Genomic DNA, 17,875 nt, shown 5'->3' with positions numbered 1-17,875 from the left:
ACTGTGGTTGTTTCCAAGACCTCTTGGCACTCGGCTAAAGATTGAAGTCTTTCCTCTGGCTCTCTTGTCCTTTCTCCTTCCAAAACACATGCCCATTTTTTATCTGCAGCGGCTCGAGACTAATCAGCTGACGGACTGAGACAGACAAACACACAGAACACGAAGTCAGAGATAGGAAGAAAGAAACGCAAGGTCAGGAGTAGAATGAATGGTAGTTCAATTGGTTAAACGAGTTAATAGCACTACTACAATTGTACGAAAATAAGCGTAGTTTCATTTTCCCATTTAATCCTACATTAATTGTTGATGATTACATGCAGGACAACACTTATATTGAAACAGGCTTGGATTCCATGTACATGACATTCAATACACTGGAGCCCACAGACATAAGAACAGAGAACATTTAAACCAGTCAGTTGCTAGTTTAAAAGCTAAAAGCTGACATCGGGGTTTCCACACAGCGATGGGCAGGAGGGCATCACGAGCTCCAACAAATATTAGACTACCTCTGTAACAAACCTTTCAGTAAATAGAGTAGAGGTGCCTACTCTTACCAGCACATTTGATGAATCGTGGCCTTTCTAAAAAACAAAATGGATCACAAGCACGAATCTCGTTACTATCTGAGCTGATTACCTGAGGTGCGACACGTACGGATGATTATATGGAGTGGTTTGTGCTATTCTGCTTACATTTGTTCGTCATGTGGTGAGAGGTGGTCCAGTCTCCTGCGCTGTCCGTTCACCTTCTTCATCACTTACAGCCGTCCTCGCCCTCCACGTCCACTGACAGAGTGTATTCTGACTCTTTCTATTTTGTCAGCTCCGGCCGCAGTAGACATCCGCCTTACCTGAGAGGGATCAGGAGGAGGAGGATTTTAAAAGACACACATTACTGAAGGTGCTCTTTAGCAAAGTGCGTCCAACCAGAGCTCTCTACTTTCTTATAATCTTAACAATCCTGCATTCACACCACCCAGGGGTCTCCAACATGAACGTAGTTGGCTCAGTTTGCCCTCTCTTCTTCTTCAACTGTGTTCAACAACAACAAGCTTGCCGCTGGGAATTAAAAGGTCTACATTAAGTTTATAAAAGTCAGGGAAAGGATAAGATCTTAAAAAAAGCGGGATTATTCATTTAATTGCTCACATAACCTGATATCTTTTAGATTTTTTTTTTCTTGTTTACACACAACTCTCAGCTGTCTCATTGATAGATAGAGAATCCTTCAGACTTTGAGTCTCATAATCATGTGAGACCTTTACGCAGGTTTGTTTGTGTCAAGTGGGTGTTCAATGTGTGCCACATCTGTACAACCCATTCTCCTCATCCGTAACAACCCTTTCTGTTCCTGTGCCAACAGGAGCTGCTGAAAGGAGGTCGGCCCACAGAGGACTGCAGACTTGGCTGACAGCCAATATTATTAACCCCTTCCCTCCTCTTCCCCTTCTTTGGTAACACTTTTCCCCGATTATCTTCTAAATGGTCATCTATTACATCTTTTTCTCTTAACCTCTTCCATCCATACTATGATTTCTGGGTTTGTTTAGTCTGTTAGCTATTATTTTTTTTTTGCACACTTTCAAAATCTTCATGACAAATAGACACATTCAGTCATCCACATTTATTTTATACCGATCTCGCGCCGCGCAACCATTGGTGCGAAGTGAGTGCATAAAACCAAAAGCGGCACAAATGTCCACCGTGTTCTCCGATAAAAAGCCGCCTGATGCGTGGCCCAGGCATGTGCGTTACAAACATTGCCTGTGGTGCTGATGATGAAATTCCTGCCAGTGTGCTGAGGAATATATACTTCATGTCCGCTTTACTTAATTGCAACGGTTCGAGTGCTCCATGTTCTCTCTGAATACGGAGACCCAGCCATCCTGAAAAGTATCTTATTAATAAATCGAACAAGCCTTCAGACGGGGATCTCAGGTTTGCCTCAGGTCTTAAATGACTACTCAGGATTTTTATAGAATAAGATTTGACTGCGCGGTTTCTTATTCTGTATATAAATATGAACTATATTTAATTACAAACCATGAACCGAAATTGGACAATAGGGCTGGAGAAGCGCTTGACCTGATAGGGGCGAGCATTTAGATTTAGTATGTTATATAAGTATGTAAGTATTACTTCGTACTTCATTATTGTTGCGTTCCACATTTTCTGATAAGTAAAAGGTGAAAAGAGCGTTTCAGTTTTAAGGTGAGTGCAATCGTAGGAAATGTCAACAATTGATAAGAACAAATGACAGTTAACTACCGCCTTAGTACACAAGATTGCACCTTGCAGAGACTGACGAAAGCCATGAATAAACGTTTCGTAAGCTGGTGTGTGCCGACGGTACCTTCGAAAAGGCTCTTGCACGAGGGATGGCTTTTGCTGTGACCGGCAATGGTGAGAGGAGGCAAGGGGGGGCAAGTGGAGGACGGACTCATGTCCTGCAGGAGCTCTCTCAGAGCCCTGAAGGCGGCAAAACAGGGGTGAAAGGAACGCATAAAGGGTGTATACGAAAAACATAAGGGCCAAATGCGTAGAAAGAATCACCAGGCAGAAAACAAACTGGAATCAACACTCGCTAAACGGTGTTCGCTTTCGCATTTCATGTGTCAACAACCGAACGATCCGAAATTCCACTTTCTCCTGAATGTGATTTGAACAGGAGCAAAAAGGGGAACAGCCAGTGGCATCACGATGATTTCATGGACATGCAGCCACTTCCTTCCCTGGCCAGCTAACCCCTCCCTTATTAAACGAAGTCCAGGGGGGGAAATGGTGTCACCCATTAACAGGGCAGACTGTCAAACTTCCAAGTGCGGCGGGAAAAAAAGCAAGAAAGCTCTCACTGGGTGTGGTACGCCAACTTGCCAAAAAACTAAATCACAGTTTAGGCATCGGACATAAATCAAAAATCGCCGTTGTGCGTATGACCCACGTGCGTTACCACACTCCATCTGGGCTTTTTGGAATGTTACGAGGATATGACAGGAGAATTTTAGTTTAAGGTCAATACTTGCACGTTGATCTATCCTTCAATCAGTCATCCCTTTTCATTCTATGCATTTGTCTTGTCCTCCCTGTGTTCATGGTTCATATATTGTGTTGTATAATTCTTGTTTTTACTATCACATCGCTTTTTACTTTTTTGCAAGTACACTAACAGGGGGCACGGACACACCAAGACACCACACACACACCACCACAGCCACACACACACCACACACACATTTTTTCTTATTTTATTTATTTTTCTATCACCTTTCACTCTATCTTAACTCACTCGTGTTTCCACACACCACCTATTCTTTTATTCACATTATCTTCTTACCATTTCTATTTTTTTTTATTCTACACAAACCATACTCACTACATTTTACTTACACACACTAATTTATTTTTTAAATCTATTCATTTATATTATCTCTTGTGGTTTTTTGTTCTATGCTTGTGTATTATCCTATGTTATTTGTTTCCAGCTTTTTTCGGCAAGGAGATGATCCCCCATTCATTATGGAGGTTATCTAAACGGTATCCCACTTACCTGTGGTGTGTCGTGTGTGGTGTGTTATGGTGGTGCTGTGTGTGGTGTGTGCTGATAGTTGAGTGTGTGTGTGGTGGTGTGTGTGTGTGTGGTGTGTGTGTGTGTGGTAGTGTGTGTGTGGTCGTCTTTCGTCTCATGGATCGCACAAGGCAGGTCTTTGGAGGAATTGCTAGCTTGTCACAAGTTCTCCAACTCCTGTCTCACCCTGACTTCACCGACTGATGGAGGAGATAAAAACCAAAGGGCAGAGCAACGGGTCCATACGTTATGATAAAATGGATGGCATACCACCGGGGCCTTGGACATAGATAGAGCCTCCTGATTCTGTTATAATTGCGACGGCCTAAGGTATGTATTTTGTGTATATTCAGACTTTATCAATATTGTCCATGAATGTAGAAATGTTCAACCCTAAATCACACAAGCAACACGTTATTGAAAAAACATAGTAAAAAATAGTTTTCAACATGACACATTTCCTACAAAGACACAAACTAGCTAGTGTAGATTTGCCTGTGAAATATTGTGTTGGAAAAACATGTGTATGACTGAAGTTTGCATAAGGCCCTCAGCATGTCCCCAAGAAGACCCTGGAAAAAATGCATCAACTAGAGTGTGTGTGTGTGGTGTGTGTGTGTGTGTTGTGTTGTGTGTGTGGTGTGTGTGTGTGTTTGTGTGTGGTGTGTGTGTGTGTGTCAGCTTCATATTAGTATCTTGCATGTATAGGCACAATATGTGTTTGCATGAGCGGGTAGTTACTGTCGTGTAACTCAATAAATGTTTGTGGTGACGACAAAAAACGTTAAAGGGAAATGGCAGTGATACTAGAGGAACAGAGTAAGTGGATGTTTGGGGAAGTGTGGGTGGCTGTTTCTGAGGGAAGCATGCTATTTTTTGATTAAAAATAAATCAAACTGCCATTACATACTCTTAACCTGCTCGAATAAAAACGCACCCACTTGAACTCATGCTTGGTTTCAACATACTATACGATTAGTATACTCGTGTAAAGGCAGGAATCCAGAAAAGGGCTTAAATACACTGCCACAACATGGTGTTAGGCAAAGGGGAGCAGGAGGACTGCTTTCATCTCTAATTAAGCTACAATACACAGATATACAGAGGGGTGAACATGTGTTACTGCTGGTCATCTGGACACCATGGAAAGCACTCTGCTGATCAAACACTTTAGACAGGATCTCCCAGGCCAGACAGAACCTTATCCACCTCCCTGGTTCGGACACAAAGAGAGATGTATATAGGTTACCATTTAGATCTGTCTAAAGGAAATGGTATAAGGTGGCTGTATGCAAGCATGATGGGGTGCACATTACCATTGTTTCTAATCCTAGCCTGTTAATGTAGTATATTTTTTATTTCCAATTGAATAACACGCGCCATTACAAAACAAGACTTAAGGTGATGTTTTACAATTCAGAAAAGCATAAAAAGAACACCTTGTATACAACTTATGCCATAGACAAGAAGTATTGTGTGCATACAGAATGTGCTGGTGTGTCCCTTCTTACCCATTAAGGCGTTTGACATGAGGAAACTAGAGTCTGTTGAGGTGAGGCAGAGAGGAGGCTCCCTGTTTGACTGCCTCCAGGTCATAGAGCCATAGCTGGCCTTCAGGTCTCGGTTGGGACAATGGTGCTCAGGCCATTAGCTGCTGGAGTGCTAAAACAAATGAAGTTCCATAAGTCATTACTCGATAACCATCTCTAATACGTGCCACATACTTAAAGATTGTAGGTAGGTCCATTTTGGAGAAAACCAGCTCAAGTGGCTAGAATTTGAAAATACTTACGGGACCGGAAAAATCTGCATTTCCTGAGCCCTCCTCCCAACACACACAAGTGCGCACATGACCAATGAAGGGGCATACAGTTTCGCTGACACGATGGAAGAGCTGACAGGCAGAGGTAGGGCCATCCAGTTATTTTAGGCCGGTCCGGGCTCAAATGATATTGTCGTGCTTTTTACGCAGTACAACGGCTTCCACAGATACATTTTTTTATGGAATTTTTTGTCAATTAGCATGTTACATATTATTCATTGCTAGTCGGGGATGTTAAGAGCATTCCAATGTGAGAATTATAAAAAAGTGGTTTCTGAAATAAATTACATACCCCACCTTTAACCTGCTGTATAATATGCATGTTCTACTACTTTGATGTTATTACTGCCATATTCTAAGTATAATTTTTAAACTTTGGCATCTGCGTCAACTTTTGTAAAAGACGGTATACTGCTAATTCGTTTTTTTGACCATGGTGGTTACTAATCTGGTATTTTTTTAATATTATAACAAACAGAGCGCAATTACTTGTTTTGTTTAATATGTAAGTCTCTTCTCTTTTCTTTATCTGCACTATACTTCTGCTGTTGCAATACCGTTAATTGCTCCGTGCGGGAGAAATAAAGGAATTCTGATTCTGATACTTAAAAACAATTATCAAAAATGTGTTTAATTACGATTTCTTTTATCATAAAACACAAAGAACTTGAATGGACTTTATCGTGGTCATACCTTTGAAGCTAAGTGTTAGAATCTGAAGCAATTCAATCTGCGCCGTCAGGGTTTTTAAACAATCCCACTTCCTCCTACACCACAGAGACGCTAACTTTATGTCTAACCTGCCACCCCACAGTCAGTCACGCTGCACAAAAAATAACACTTGCAAACACACACAGACACACAAACACCAACTGAGCCAGCAGAATGCCCCCCAGCCTCCACACACTGTAAACTATACCTCTTCAACTATCTTTTAAGAGTTTGGTATCTGTGGGTTTAAACGCAATGCCGTTCTATCTGAGCTGAACATTAAGGTCTAGCCAAGAAAGGATAGCAGCTTCCTTTTTTTGGTTTACTCAAATAGCTCCTGCTGTGCTCTTTCCTTAGTAGGGAACACTGAGGTTCTCTTTATTTTGGCAGGCCCATTATGCCACTTTTAGTATGGGGAAATATAAACACTAGCCTATACGCCCATACACTTTTATGATTAAGATCTTTAATATGGTCCACATTGTGGCTTTCAAATAAGCTTGGCAAATCTTCTGCACCAAGCCTTATTTTTAACTTTAACTCAGCAAAATATAAAGTGTAAATTAAATGATGTTTTTTAGCTTCACTCATCCATGATGTTTTGTGCTCTTGATCGAAGATATTTGAATGAATCATACATCACAACTGATTTCCAGGGCTGATTTTTAAAATTCCTTCAGCAACACACTTTTTAGGTACTTCTTTATCTCTTTGGAAAAATACTGATACATGCAGAAAACTCACTCCACTCTAGTCACAGTGATTGTCCTTATATATTTGTTACATCAATATACACAGATCTGAGAAACACACACATGTACACACACAAACACTTAAGCTGCAGCCACACGGGGACGATATACGGTCGTATCCGCTACAGTTCTCTATCAGATAGACGGTTCGGCCACACGAGGCCGACAGGGAAACGCAGATAACGATAACGGGTCCCAAGGTGGGTAGATCTGCGGACGAAACGCTCTGGGGGGCCAAACGGCTCCGTGTCTACGGTCTACACCATGGATGTATAATAAGAACACACCCTATAACGATCATTTCCTGATAACTATGACGCAATAGCCCCAGTGTTTCGAGACAGGTCCAGGTATCTCGCAGGACAGTGCATCCAGCAGGAGCTTCCAGCTAGATTTGATCGATATGGACATAAACGCGAGTGAAGTCTAATCGGACAGGAGAGGAGACACGCAGCTCTGCCCGCTGTGATGGAGCGATGAGCGGAACAAAACACACACTTCAAGTTAGATCATCACCTTTAGCTATTTTAATTACCTCTCAAACTACCTAAACTAGTTATAAATATGTTTATTTTTACTGTCGGGTCACTCATTACTGAATCAGCCAGCTGCATGAGACCACGGATACTGACGGGCTGTCAGGAGAGGGGGAGGAAAAGAGAGGCTCCGTCCTCCGTGTATTATTCTTATAATATTATATAGTCGTTATTCAATTGTTTTAGCTCAATAAATAACAAAGAAGACCTTTGACCTGCACTTTTCAAATTTTGTCCGGAAGCTTTAAACTTTAACGGACATGTTGACCGGCGAAACCCCACTTCTGCTGCTAAATCCAGCGTGGAGAATAAACAGAAGGTCAACCATGGCAACCATGCATGCGCGAGAAGTCTTCTTCGCTGCTTTTGGTGTATTTTGTGGCAGAAGTACAGCGCCACTTAGAGGCCCGATATATGTACTACAGCGTCTCCAGCGGTTCGAGCTGTCTCGTGTGGACGGACACGTTTCTGGTGCCTATTGCGTGTGGACGGAAGACTTTTTTGATAACGATTTCGATTAGTTTCCATTGTCGTCCTTGTGTGGCTGCAGCCTTAAACAAAGCTTTGCATCATCTGGGACCAACATGGCTTCCAACAGGATGTGGCTTTCCTTCTTTATGCAAACAGAGGGGGGCACACAGGCAGAGCGGAGGTTCTTAATGCATGCAGAGCACAAACCCAGCACCATTTACCAGCCAAATACTGGTCACATATGCAAGTGGCTAGTAGGATTGCATCATTCACTAGCCAAACACACAATGATAATGTATTGAGTGACTGGTAACTTGTGAAAATTCCCAACAAAGTACATTTTGCAACCTGTGTGTGTGATAGTATTTTTATGTTTGATACAGATATTTTACAGTGTTTAATGAATGACGTGTGCGTGTCCTGGGGCAGAAACAGTGAACGTGAAAGAGAAACAGTGTGTATCTGTGTGTACATGTGTTTATTGTTCATATAATCATTGACACCTCTGTTTACTATCACTGTGAGCAGAGCTGACATGGCCTCAGTTACAGGGAACCGGCATCCTTCCTTTGTGTGTGTGCGTTGGAGTTGAATACTTGTGTGTTTCTTAACTAGATTTATTAAACATGTTGGTTTGAGAAGCCCTCAGAGTAGTTTGTGATTTGATTCTCAGCGCTTACATATCATTACGGACAGCCGAACACAATCAACACAGTCGTCTTCATATAAAAACTTTGTACCTCTCTGTGGGTGTGTCTGGACCAGGGGGAGTGGAGGTGGAGGCAGAGCGAGGGGGGAGGGGTGGCTTCTCATCCTCCCCATCTACCAATCACAGAAGAGGAGAGTTAACATGTGAAAAAAATGAGACAATCACGTCATTTGCAAGTGTGCTTGTGTGGGCTCTGCAGATACCTGAGTAGTCCCTGTCGTCGCTGACAGCTGTTTCCTCTCTGTCCACAGTATATAGCAGCGTGGTGACCAGACCCTGGCTGGGCTGCAGGTACAACGACACCAACTCTGGTAACGTCTTAAACCGCTTAGGCTGCACACCCTGAGACGTCTGAGAGGAGCATCAACAGAGAGAGGAAGAGAAGGGAAGCTTTTGAGGATGACAATAACATCCAAACTCCTTGGCTACAAGTCGTGTTATTGAAATCTCCTGTGGCCCCTATTGTTCCATGTTTTATGTTCCATAAGCAAATATGAACAACGGCTCTAAATATAATTCGAACCAGGAAGAACCCTTTTGGTAAACATCGTTCCCAAACAAATTCAATTCCAGGAAGCAATATTTGACTTTTAGACTCTCTTCAGTGTCGCAGCTCCCATAAATGATACAGCAGAGACACAGATGTCTGTGATGTGGCCACGATAAGTCTGCAGCTACACGTTATCGTGTGTGTGTGTGTGTGTGTGTGTGTGTGTGTGTGTGTGTGTGTGTGACAAAGCATGTGTGTGGCTGGTGGTGTGGACTTCACAGCTGTTGGGCACTACGCACAAAGAGGCTGCTGTTGTCGTGTGTGTGTGTGCGTGTGTGTGTGTGTATGTGAGAGTGAGAGAGCCTGAAGCCAACAAAAGCATCTATGCCTGCCAGCTGCTACTGCAGCAGATACAGTTTATGCTGCACACTTGCACACACACTTGACCTCAGTGGAGCGTGTGTGTGTTTTCTCTGTACCTGAACAGCCAGAAATCCTTCATCGTCTGGGAGGACTCTGTATGTGTGGACGTGCTTCTGAAACCTACAGAGAAGGAAACACCAAAGAAGAAGAGATGTTTGTTAAAAAGTTGGAGATAAACACAGACGGAGAGAGAGTGAGAGAAGAATAACTTTTGGATGACTGTTTGATTCAACAAAAAACAAAAAAATCATTTCAAGTCTGACATGTGGACATACTCTCTTGTTCTCAGTGCATAGGGGTGTGTGTATCATGTATGAGTGTGAGGGGGGTTTACAGAGCTTCAACCTGTTGCTGTCCGTCACAGTTGTGAGAGGGCTTTATCCTTACGGTAGCATGATACAGTAAAGCAGGACAGAGGTCAGCCCAATGTTTATACAATGTAAAAGTGAATGTACAAAGGAAAGACCAAAAACACCCTCCTTTGTGAGACAGGATACAGAGCGATCCTGTTTTCTTTCAGTCAACAACTATGTTTAAACCTTCAGAGTCCGAATTGCATTACTGATTGAACCACAACCTTTTTAATCTTTCAATCGCAGATCAATGCTCTGACATTGTGTTTGCGCAGCCGTGACTACACGCCTGCAGCCTCGTGCTGGAGTTGAATGATTTTTATGTCTGCATGTCACGTCTGCTCGGTGGACCGTATGCAAAATGTGCAATTTGCCAAACTAATGTTGTGTTATGGTGGTGCGTCTGTTTGGATGTGTGGGTGTTAGCCTTGCAGCCAATGCAAAACCCTTGAGGAACTATTTTACTGCTGCTTGTGCTCTGCTTATTGACTGTGTGTGTGTGTGTGTGTGTGTGTGTGTGTGTGTGTGTGTGTGTGTGTGTGTGTGTGTGTGTGTGTGTGTGTGTGATACGTGTTATAGACTGAGGGAGGGATAAATCCATGTTGGGAATTCATCCTGCTCTGCCGCTCAGCTGTTTTTCCGGTCTTTCCAGGTCAGTGTCCCACAGATAAAAAATCAACCAAAACTTGGACTGGATTAAAATATACGAATAAAGTAACTTTATTAGAAGCAGAGTACTTTTCTGTTAGACTTAAGCAAATAGTAACTTGTTCAAAATCAAAACATGGCTCACTGCCAGGATGGATTATTATTTTAAAAGCAATAGGGCTGGCACAGGTTTAAAATGTATTTATGCTGCAAGGCCATAAGTATTTAAAAATACCAACGTGCTGAGACTGACATGGGTCTGTCTCATATGATACATATTGCTATATAAAATAAGGCAATTTGGATGACTAATTTTGAACAAATCTTGCACTGGAACATGTTTCTGAGACCATAATCCATCCATGCAATGAGCCCTGGTACAATTAGAGAACACCTGAAGGATGCGGAGAACACCTGTATGCAATCTCAAGAAAGTGCTGACTCAACATTTTTGGAAATTCAACAAGGAGTTTCAAAATGCCAAACGTTGTGCCAGTGTCTGGCTGACAACATAAAACTGTTTCCTGTCCATCTGGAAATAAAATATAATGCGTTTTTGCTCTCACTGTGTTAAACTTTTAACCTTTGGACAACTTCCCTACTGTGGCCAATATTGTTTTTACAGGCTGCTTACCGGCCATCCCCGCTGTAGTAAATACCCCAAAAAGTATTTTTTTTGGGTATTCTTGCATTTATCTACAGCACACAGTGAAGAGGGGGGAAGACAATAAAACAAAGGCACAGATTTATACCAACGCCATCAGAGTTAATTCATATTAGACTTAGCTAGCTAAACTACATGGAAAGAGTGTCCATGTTGAATTGATTTATAAACAGGATATATCCTGTTTATATAACCCTATCTATCAGATTGTAGCCCAAAAATAGTTCCATATGTTCTTTCTCCGGCAGTTAATCACATACACAGTGAAAACTTGGTAAATATTTGCTCCTGGTTAAAGGCCCAGCATTTAACGCGGTCAGTGAGATGTCCTGTTTCTGTTGTCTGTGCGGCCTCTGAAAACCATATCCATATTTAATCCTGTCATATTATAAACACAATGCACTTTAGGTCTAGTGGCACAGAATACATACACAGGAATCACTGCAGTGTACAGTGGTGTGTTTGTACGTATGTATGTACGAACGAACGAACGTACGTACGTACGTACATACGTACGTACGTGCGTGCGTGCGTGTGTTGGGGGGAAGGGGTGTTTGTATTCCTGCTGGCAGCTGATGAGATTCTCTGTGGAGTAAATACTATTGTTTCAGTGGCAGCTAAGTTCTAGCAGGGGGAGGGACACGGAGAAAGAGAGGGAGGTTTATTATGGGATGGACATAGACCCAAAGCATACAATGTGTGTGTGTGTGTGTGTGTGTGTGTGTGTGTGTGTGTGTTAACAACAATAGCCTTTCTTAAAGATAATGACTGCCCTGACTCCCCTGTCCTTTTGTCTGAGAGAGCCACCTCCTCTTCCTCTGTGTCATCCAACCTCAATTGCAGCAGTTTAGTCCCTGCTCTGTAGACCGTATGTGTTTCAAAAACACTCCAATGACCAGGTCAAACTAATTAATAAGAATATGCTAAATCATTCTTATACTAGTGTTTATAATTCAAAATGTAACATGTGTTTCACAGCTCATCTATTAATACAGAACAAATATTTTCAAAGCAAAAAGAATGGGCGACATGTTACTATTTTCAAACACTTCAGTACTGAGCTAAAAGCCACTATTCACAAATGATTACACTTATTTAAATTAAATCCATCACAACAAAAATAAATCTGTATCACAGGTTTCTGCACCTTCACACAAAAAAAGACTGTAAAAAAAGGACCGTCTGTGCTTTAAAAAACACTATAAATATATATACACACCTACCTGGAATCGAGATATTTAAAGAAAAAGCATACATTAAACCACCCACTAACTCCACAAGGTAATATTATAACACCCACTGAAATGAGGAATGTCTTCTACGAAACATCTAGGTTTCAAACACACACAGAAACACAGAAGGCCATGCCTGAACCGTGACATGTTTAGACGCGCTCTACTGATAATAAAGATCGTCTTCCTGACAGGAAAAATACGAAACAGTTCAATATCTCTGCAGTTTACACACTGATGCATACGCAATGCTTAAATAAAAAATATGGTCGAAATCTCTTTTGTTGGAATCAAAAGTGTGGCACTGCAGCTGGAAACATTGGAGAAATAACTTACTTAGAAATGTTATCAAATATTTTATATTTAAGAACAAACTGGGGAAGCAAATGATAAAACTCGAACATACTACACAATATTGAAGACACCTGATCTGAAACACCCCTTGCTGAGTTGTATGTAAACTAAGAGGAAGTGAAAGGCAAAGGCCGAAAGATAAACTGGCCAAAAGTCACCAACACAAACACTGCTCCCACCATTCTATTCTCAGACAACAGCAGAGTGCAAACACTTCCTGAACACACCGCTCACTCTCTACATCCCTAAGAATTAGTACACATGTCAGTGTGCAGTATGTAAGGCTCAAGGGTTAGGTCAACCCATGTCTTACCCAGGTACAGCCATGTCTAGTAGTCATGTTCAGGTCAAAAGAATAACATTTGGCATTTACATGTATAAGTCACCTGGTAACCAGTTGAAAGGACTTCATGAAATTTGTCTAAAATCTGATTTTCTTATGTTTCTTAAAAATCTTGACCACCCATTACATTAAAATGTTCACATATAAATGCATTTATAATAATAATCTAAGAATAATAGACATAATATTATCACACTTTGAAATAGGATATTGCTCATTATGATTACTACAACTTTTAAAACTTGTAGTACTGTACATTCTTCTTCCAATAATAATACTTTTATGATGGTAAGACTAAATACAAATGATTATTTCAGCGCTTTAAAAAAAACAAATATATTTGTTTACACTTCGAGAGGGCATGCTTGGAACTAAGGTTGCAAATTAATCAAAATGTTATCGGAATCGTACTGTGGACTGGAGTACTATCCATATTGCAGTAAGCACAATAATTGGTAATATGTCAAAATACCATTCTGAATAAGTATTGTGGCGCTGCAGAGAAGACCCAGTATTCTACAGACTTAATCAAATAAATCCTCGTTTGGTACGGATCCTCTTAAAAAAAAGAAATCCCACCATAATCACGTTATGATATTTTTCAATGAATGATTGTGTGGACATCAGGCCTGAGCCTCCAGTACACCACACTATGGGCTATGACTAACATCGTGTGTGTGGAAGCTTTTCACACGCCTGGTGATTCAGATTTGACTTCCTGGAAATCCTTTATTTTACTGAGATATATCAGCGCACAGAGTCACAGACCATGACATCATTTCCTCCACGGGTTCAGGGGTTGTGCAAAAATACTGGGGCATCGCTGTTCTCAAAGATATAATTGATCGAGTTGATTGTTTCACAACACTTGACCATATAACGTGTTACTTTGTCAAAATACAGTTTTTTCGTACGTATAGGCAAAAGCATCAACACTGTTCATAAAGCAACGTTTGAGTCGACTAAAGCCTTTCTTTGACAAACTTAAGGTATCATAAAATACATTTTCTGAGATGAAACAATGTCCGTGAAAGGTGAAAGGGGAGAGGAAGGGAGAGGCGGGGTAAAAAATCTGGAAATGGATGATGCATGGTCGTGAGGAATGTTGTTGGCCAAAGAGTGACCCACTGAATTACTACTGCATCCAGCAAAGAATGGGAACAGGGATATTTGCCACCAGTATTTATTTGAATAAGCCAGGAGCCAAAAGGTGATGCAAGCTTATTGTTTTTCTGGTTTTATTTATGACATGGGGTGTAATGTGTTTACATCAGAGTTAGCCCGTCCTCCTAGAGGAATACAATATGGTGAGGAAATAGATAAATGATTGAATGAATCATGAAAACAAATTATTTCTGTTTTAGTGTCATCAATTGTATATGAGTGCATTTGTGTACTTATACACTTGAACATATGGTGCTTATGTATATTTTGTGTGTGTGTGAACATATGAATGTACAAAAAGTCACTTGAAAATAAGGGTTCACAATGTTTATATGCATATATTATTATTATTCATTTGCCAAGTACATGTGTACATGCAGTATGTATATATTTATATATAGTATTATCCTTTTCAAAAAAGATAGCTGAAACTGCTATTGACAGAAAATGACCCTATATCTAGTTTTCTTATATTTCTGTATGCATTTATTTATTTTTTGCCCTAACTTTTTTTTCTCTCCAGTTTTCTTTATTTCTTTGTGCTCCTCAATTTCTATATGTTTTTGACGCAATAATGCCAATGTTGTATTAGGACGATTCACGGGAGGGCTACTTCCCATAAGCTATGCTTCAGCCCTCCCGCTTCTACTAATTTTGTTCATCTTTGTGTGTATGAATTACACTTATTTATTTATTTTTGTTGGATGAATTAGTAAAATAAAAAACAATTACAAGTATATACAGTATGTATTAACTATTTTTTTTTCAGGAGCAGAACATACTGTACATTATGTAAAGTAGGTTCTGATCCTGGTGCGCGTGTATACACACACAATAAACTCAGCATGGGGTAAACGATCAGATAGGGGATGTAGGTCAAGTCAATGTCGGAGTACCAGAGTAGGCCTTTTATTTCCTGCATCTATCTGCAGTCAGTTTGAATAGTTTAACTTTGTGTGGGAACTGGCTGGGGGGGCAATGTGAGTCATTTTTTCAAAGTTTAACATCCCTTTCCCACAGTTCATTTGCCTTGCCTGAGTCATTGTCAAGTGATCAAAATGCTGATGGTATCGTGTAAGTTTGGAAGCTTGTCTGTCTGTTACATTTTCCTCTAGTCAGCAGGTGGTGAGGTCGTTTAGATGCTGGCTGAGCATGGAGGTAGTTGGTGACAAAATCTCCCTTGTATAAATATGGGTAGGCCTTTCATCATTTAGTTTAGGAAAGACTCGAGCAGGCCCTTTAAAGCTCTGACATATGGATTAATATTACATTTTTGTATAATGTGTCAGAAGCAGAGGTGGAAGAAGTACTCAGATCTTGTGCTTAAAGTTAGGGTATAGGTAATTCACTTCAGAAACACTTTTTGTTATATTCCATGGAATGCTCTTAACATCCTGATAGCAATGAATAAATTAAATGCTTTGACAATAAATATATACAAATATTTCATCTCTGGAAGCCGTGGCGCTGTAAAAAGCAAGTCCAATTATCTGCCTCGGCCCGTGGCAGATAATTGGATGGCCTACCTGCCTGTCAACCTTCCATCTCGTGCACAAATTTATCTCGTGCCCTCATTGGTCATGTGCGTGTTCGTGTGTGTTGGAGGAGGGGCTCTGTAAGGAAGTCTGAAGGAAGGGACAGATTTTTTTTGGTTGTGTACTTTGAAATTCAAACTCGAGCTGGTTTCTCCATTCTTACCTGATTCTTACCTACCCTACCTTTAAGTGAACGTAGAAGTACCAGGGTGTAGAAATACTATGAAAGTCATGCAATCAAATCGTTACTCAAGTAAAAGTACAAAAGTATTAACATCAAAATATACTTAAAGCACAACAGTACTTTCTATGCAGATTGGCCCCTTTCAGTATTATAGAAAGTACATGTTTTAATTATAATTATTGATGTATTAAAGTGTACTTTGTATGCTGCAGGGTCTTTTACTCCAAGTGCTGCTAAAGTAATTTCAAGGGTTGATTATTTTCACATCATTAAACAATATCCGCAAAGTAACAAAAGGCACTAAATAAATGTAGTGTAACGATGTACCTCTGAATTGAAGTAGGGTAGAGGAACAAAGTAGTAAAAACTGTAAATACTCAAGTACAAGTCCCTCAGAATTGTACTTAAGTACAGTAGTTACTTTACACCACTGGTCAGAAGATAGTACGTATAAATAGCTGCTTCACCACTGCACTGATCTTATATGAGCCTTACATTAAAACATCTGCAAGGCTCTACCAGCCCTTTAGTTGCTCTTTATATTTCCTCCACCACATTGAGTTTCAGAGCCCTGTAAAAACGGCGCTCCAGGCGGCCACATCAGACAGAGAGGGACAGCCTGAAGCTGTGTGCCATGCTGGAGTCTCACTGCCTTGCAGACAGACAGTCTCTCTGCCACTCACTGACTTCCAGGAGAAAGTAAACAAATGAGTTTGGCTGTTGATCACTGGTTTACCAAAGCTTCAAAGAGCTTTACAGTTTGATCAAACAGTTCAGGAAAGTGTGTGTGTACAGGTACAGTTTATTTATGTTGGTATAAAGCCAGACCAGGTGGGGATTCCCTAAAGGCATTTGCTAGGTTAAATGAATTAGAGATGGTAAGAAGTACTCAGTTCTTGAATTACTCAGTACCTGAGTAAAAGTAGATACTACAGAGTAGGAAAACTATGTTACAGGTAAAAGTCCTGCATTCAAAAGGTTACTGAAGTAAAAGTACACAAATATTAGCATCAAAATATACTTAAATTACCAAAATAAAAAGAATTCATTACGCTGGTGTAATTGTTGATTCATTTAAGAGTTATTATTGCTAATTAATTTGTATTATTTGTTATGCTGCAGGGTAGCTTGTGAAAGTTACTCCAGGTGTAACCAAACGTGTTGTTCAATTTCACATCATTGCATAGTAACTACAGATATTAAATACATTTAGTGGAGTAAAAGTACACTATTTACCTCTGAATGCTAGTTGGGGAGAAGTACAAAGTAGCAGAACATTGAAGTAAAGTACAGTAGGCCTACTTGGGTAAATCTACTTCACACCACTGCTTACAATACAATAAAGCAAACATAGGCACGGCTCCTCACTTTTCCTAGTGAATAAAGCACAGTCCGCACACACGAGTTCAGAGTTCATACAAGCTTCTCTTTTCTTCCATAAAGTTACTTACAGTACACACAAAGCGTAAGCCCCGTTGACACTCTCGCTGTCCCGCACCAGGAAGCTGCCGTCCCTCCCGGCCCGGGCCAGCAGCTCCTCGGCCGCCGCGCGACTCAGGTCCCGGTGATACCACATCGGCGGTGCTGGCCCCAATGGAGAAACCCCTCCGCCTCCTCCACCTCCACCACCCCCGGCCATGGCCACAGCCCTTCAAACCTCAAACTGCTTCCAGGCTTCTCCGAAAAACTCGCAGCCCTCCTCCAGACTTTAGGGAAATAATCCAGCGAGAGCACCGTGGAGTGCCGAAACAAGCGCAGAAAAGTAGCGTGAAACTTATTCCGACGATTTTAAGGGTCGCCAACGTGTCTATGAAGTTGTGAATTTGTTAAATAACCCTGTTTGTGCTTGTTTCCTCAGTTCCTGAAAGACCCAGCACCCTCCTCTTTCGCTTCCCAGTCCCACGGAAATCAGGGTAT

General features: G+C 41.0%; 1 protein-coding gene across 1 annotated transcript in view; it reads right to left on the bottom strand.

The window, feature by feature from the left end:
* inppl1a (inositol polyphosphate phosphatase-like 1a) overlaps positions 1–17,875 on the bottom strand; it is a 35,595-nt gene extending 17,720 nt beyond the window's left edge. Inside the window, 9 exon segments of the mRNA XM_010797866.1 lie at positions 2,356–2,471; positions 4,660–4,751; positions 4,753–4,780; positions 5,079–5,197; positions 5,199–5,229; positions 8,600–8,681; positions 8,772–8,919; positions 9,538–9,601; positions 17,410–17,875. Coding sequence (XP_010796168.1) covers positions 2,356–2,471; positions 4,660–4,751; positions 4,753–4,780; positions 5,079–5,197; positions 5,199–5,229; positions 8,600–8,681; positions 8,772–8,919; positions 9,538–9,601; positions 17,410–17,597 — 868 coding nt within the window. The 5' untranslated portion in view covers positions 17,598–17,875.

This window comes from Notothenia coriiceps, unplaced genomic scaffold (genome assembly GCF_000735185.1).
Source record: "Notothenia coriiceps isolate Sejong01 unplaced genomic scaffold, NC01 NC01_scaffold00038535, whole genome shotgun sequence".
In the NCBI taxonomy this organism is placed as follows: domain Eukaryota; kingdom Metazoa; phylum Chordata; class Actinopteri; order Perciformes; family Nototheniidae; genus Notothenia; species Notothenia coriiceps.
Note: the sequence above shows the minus strand (reverse complement) of the source record. Positions and strands in the feature narration are given on the sequence as shown.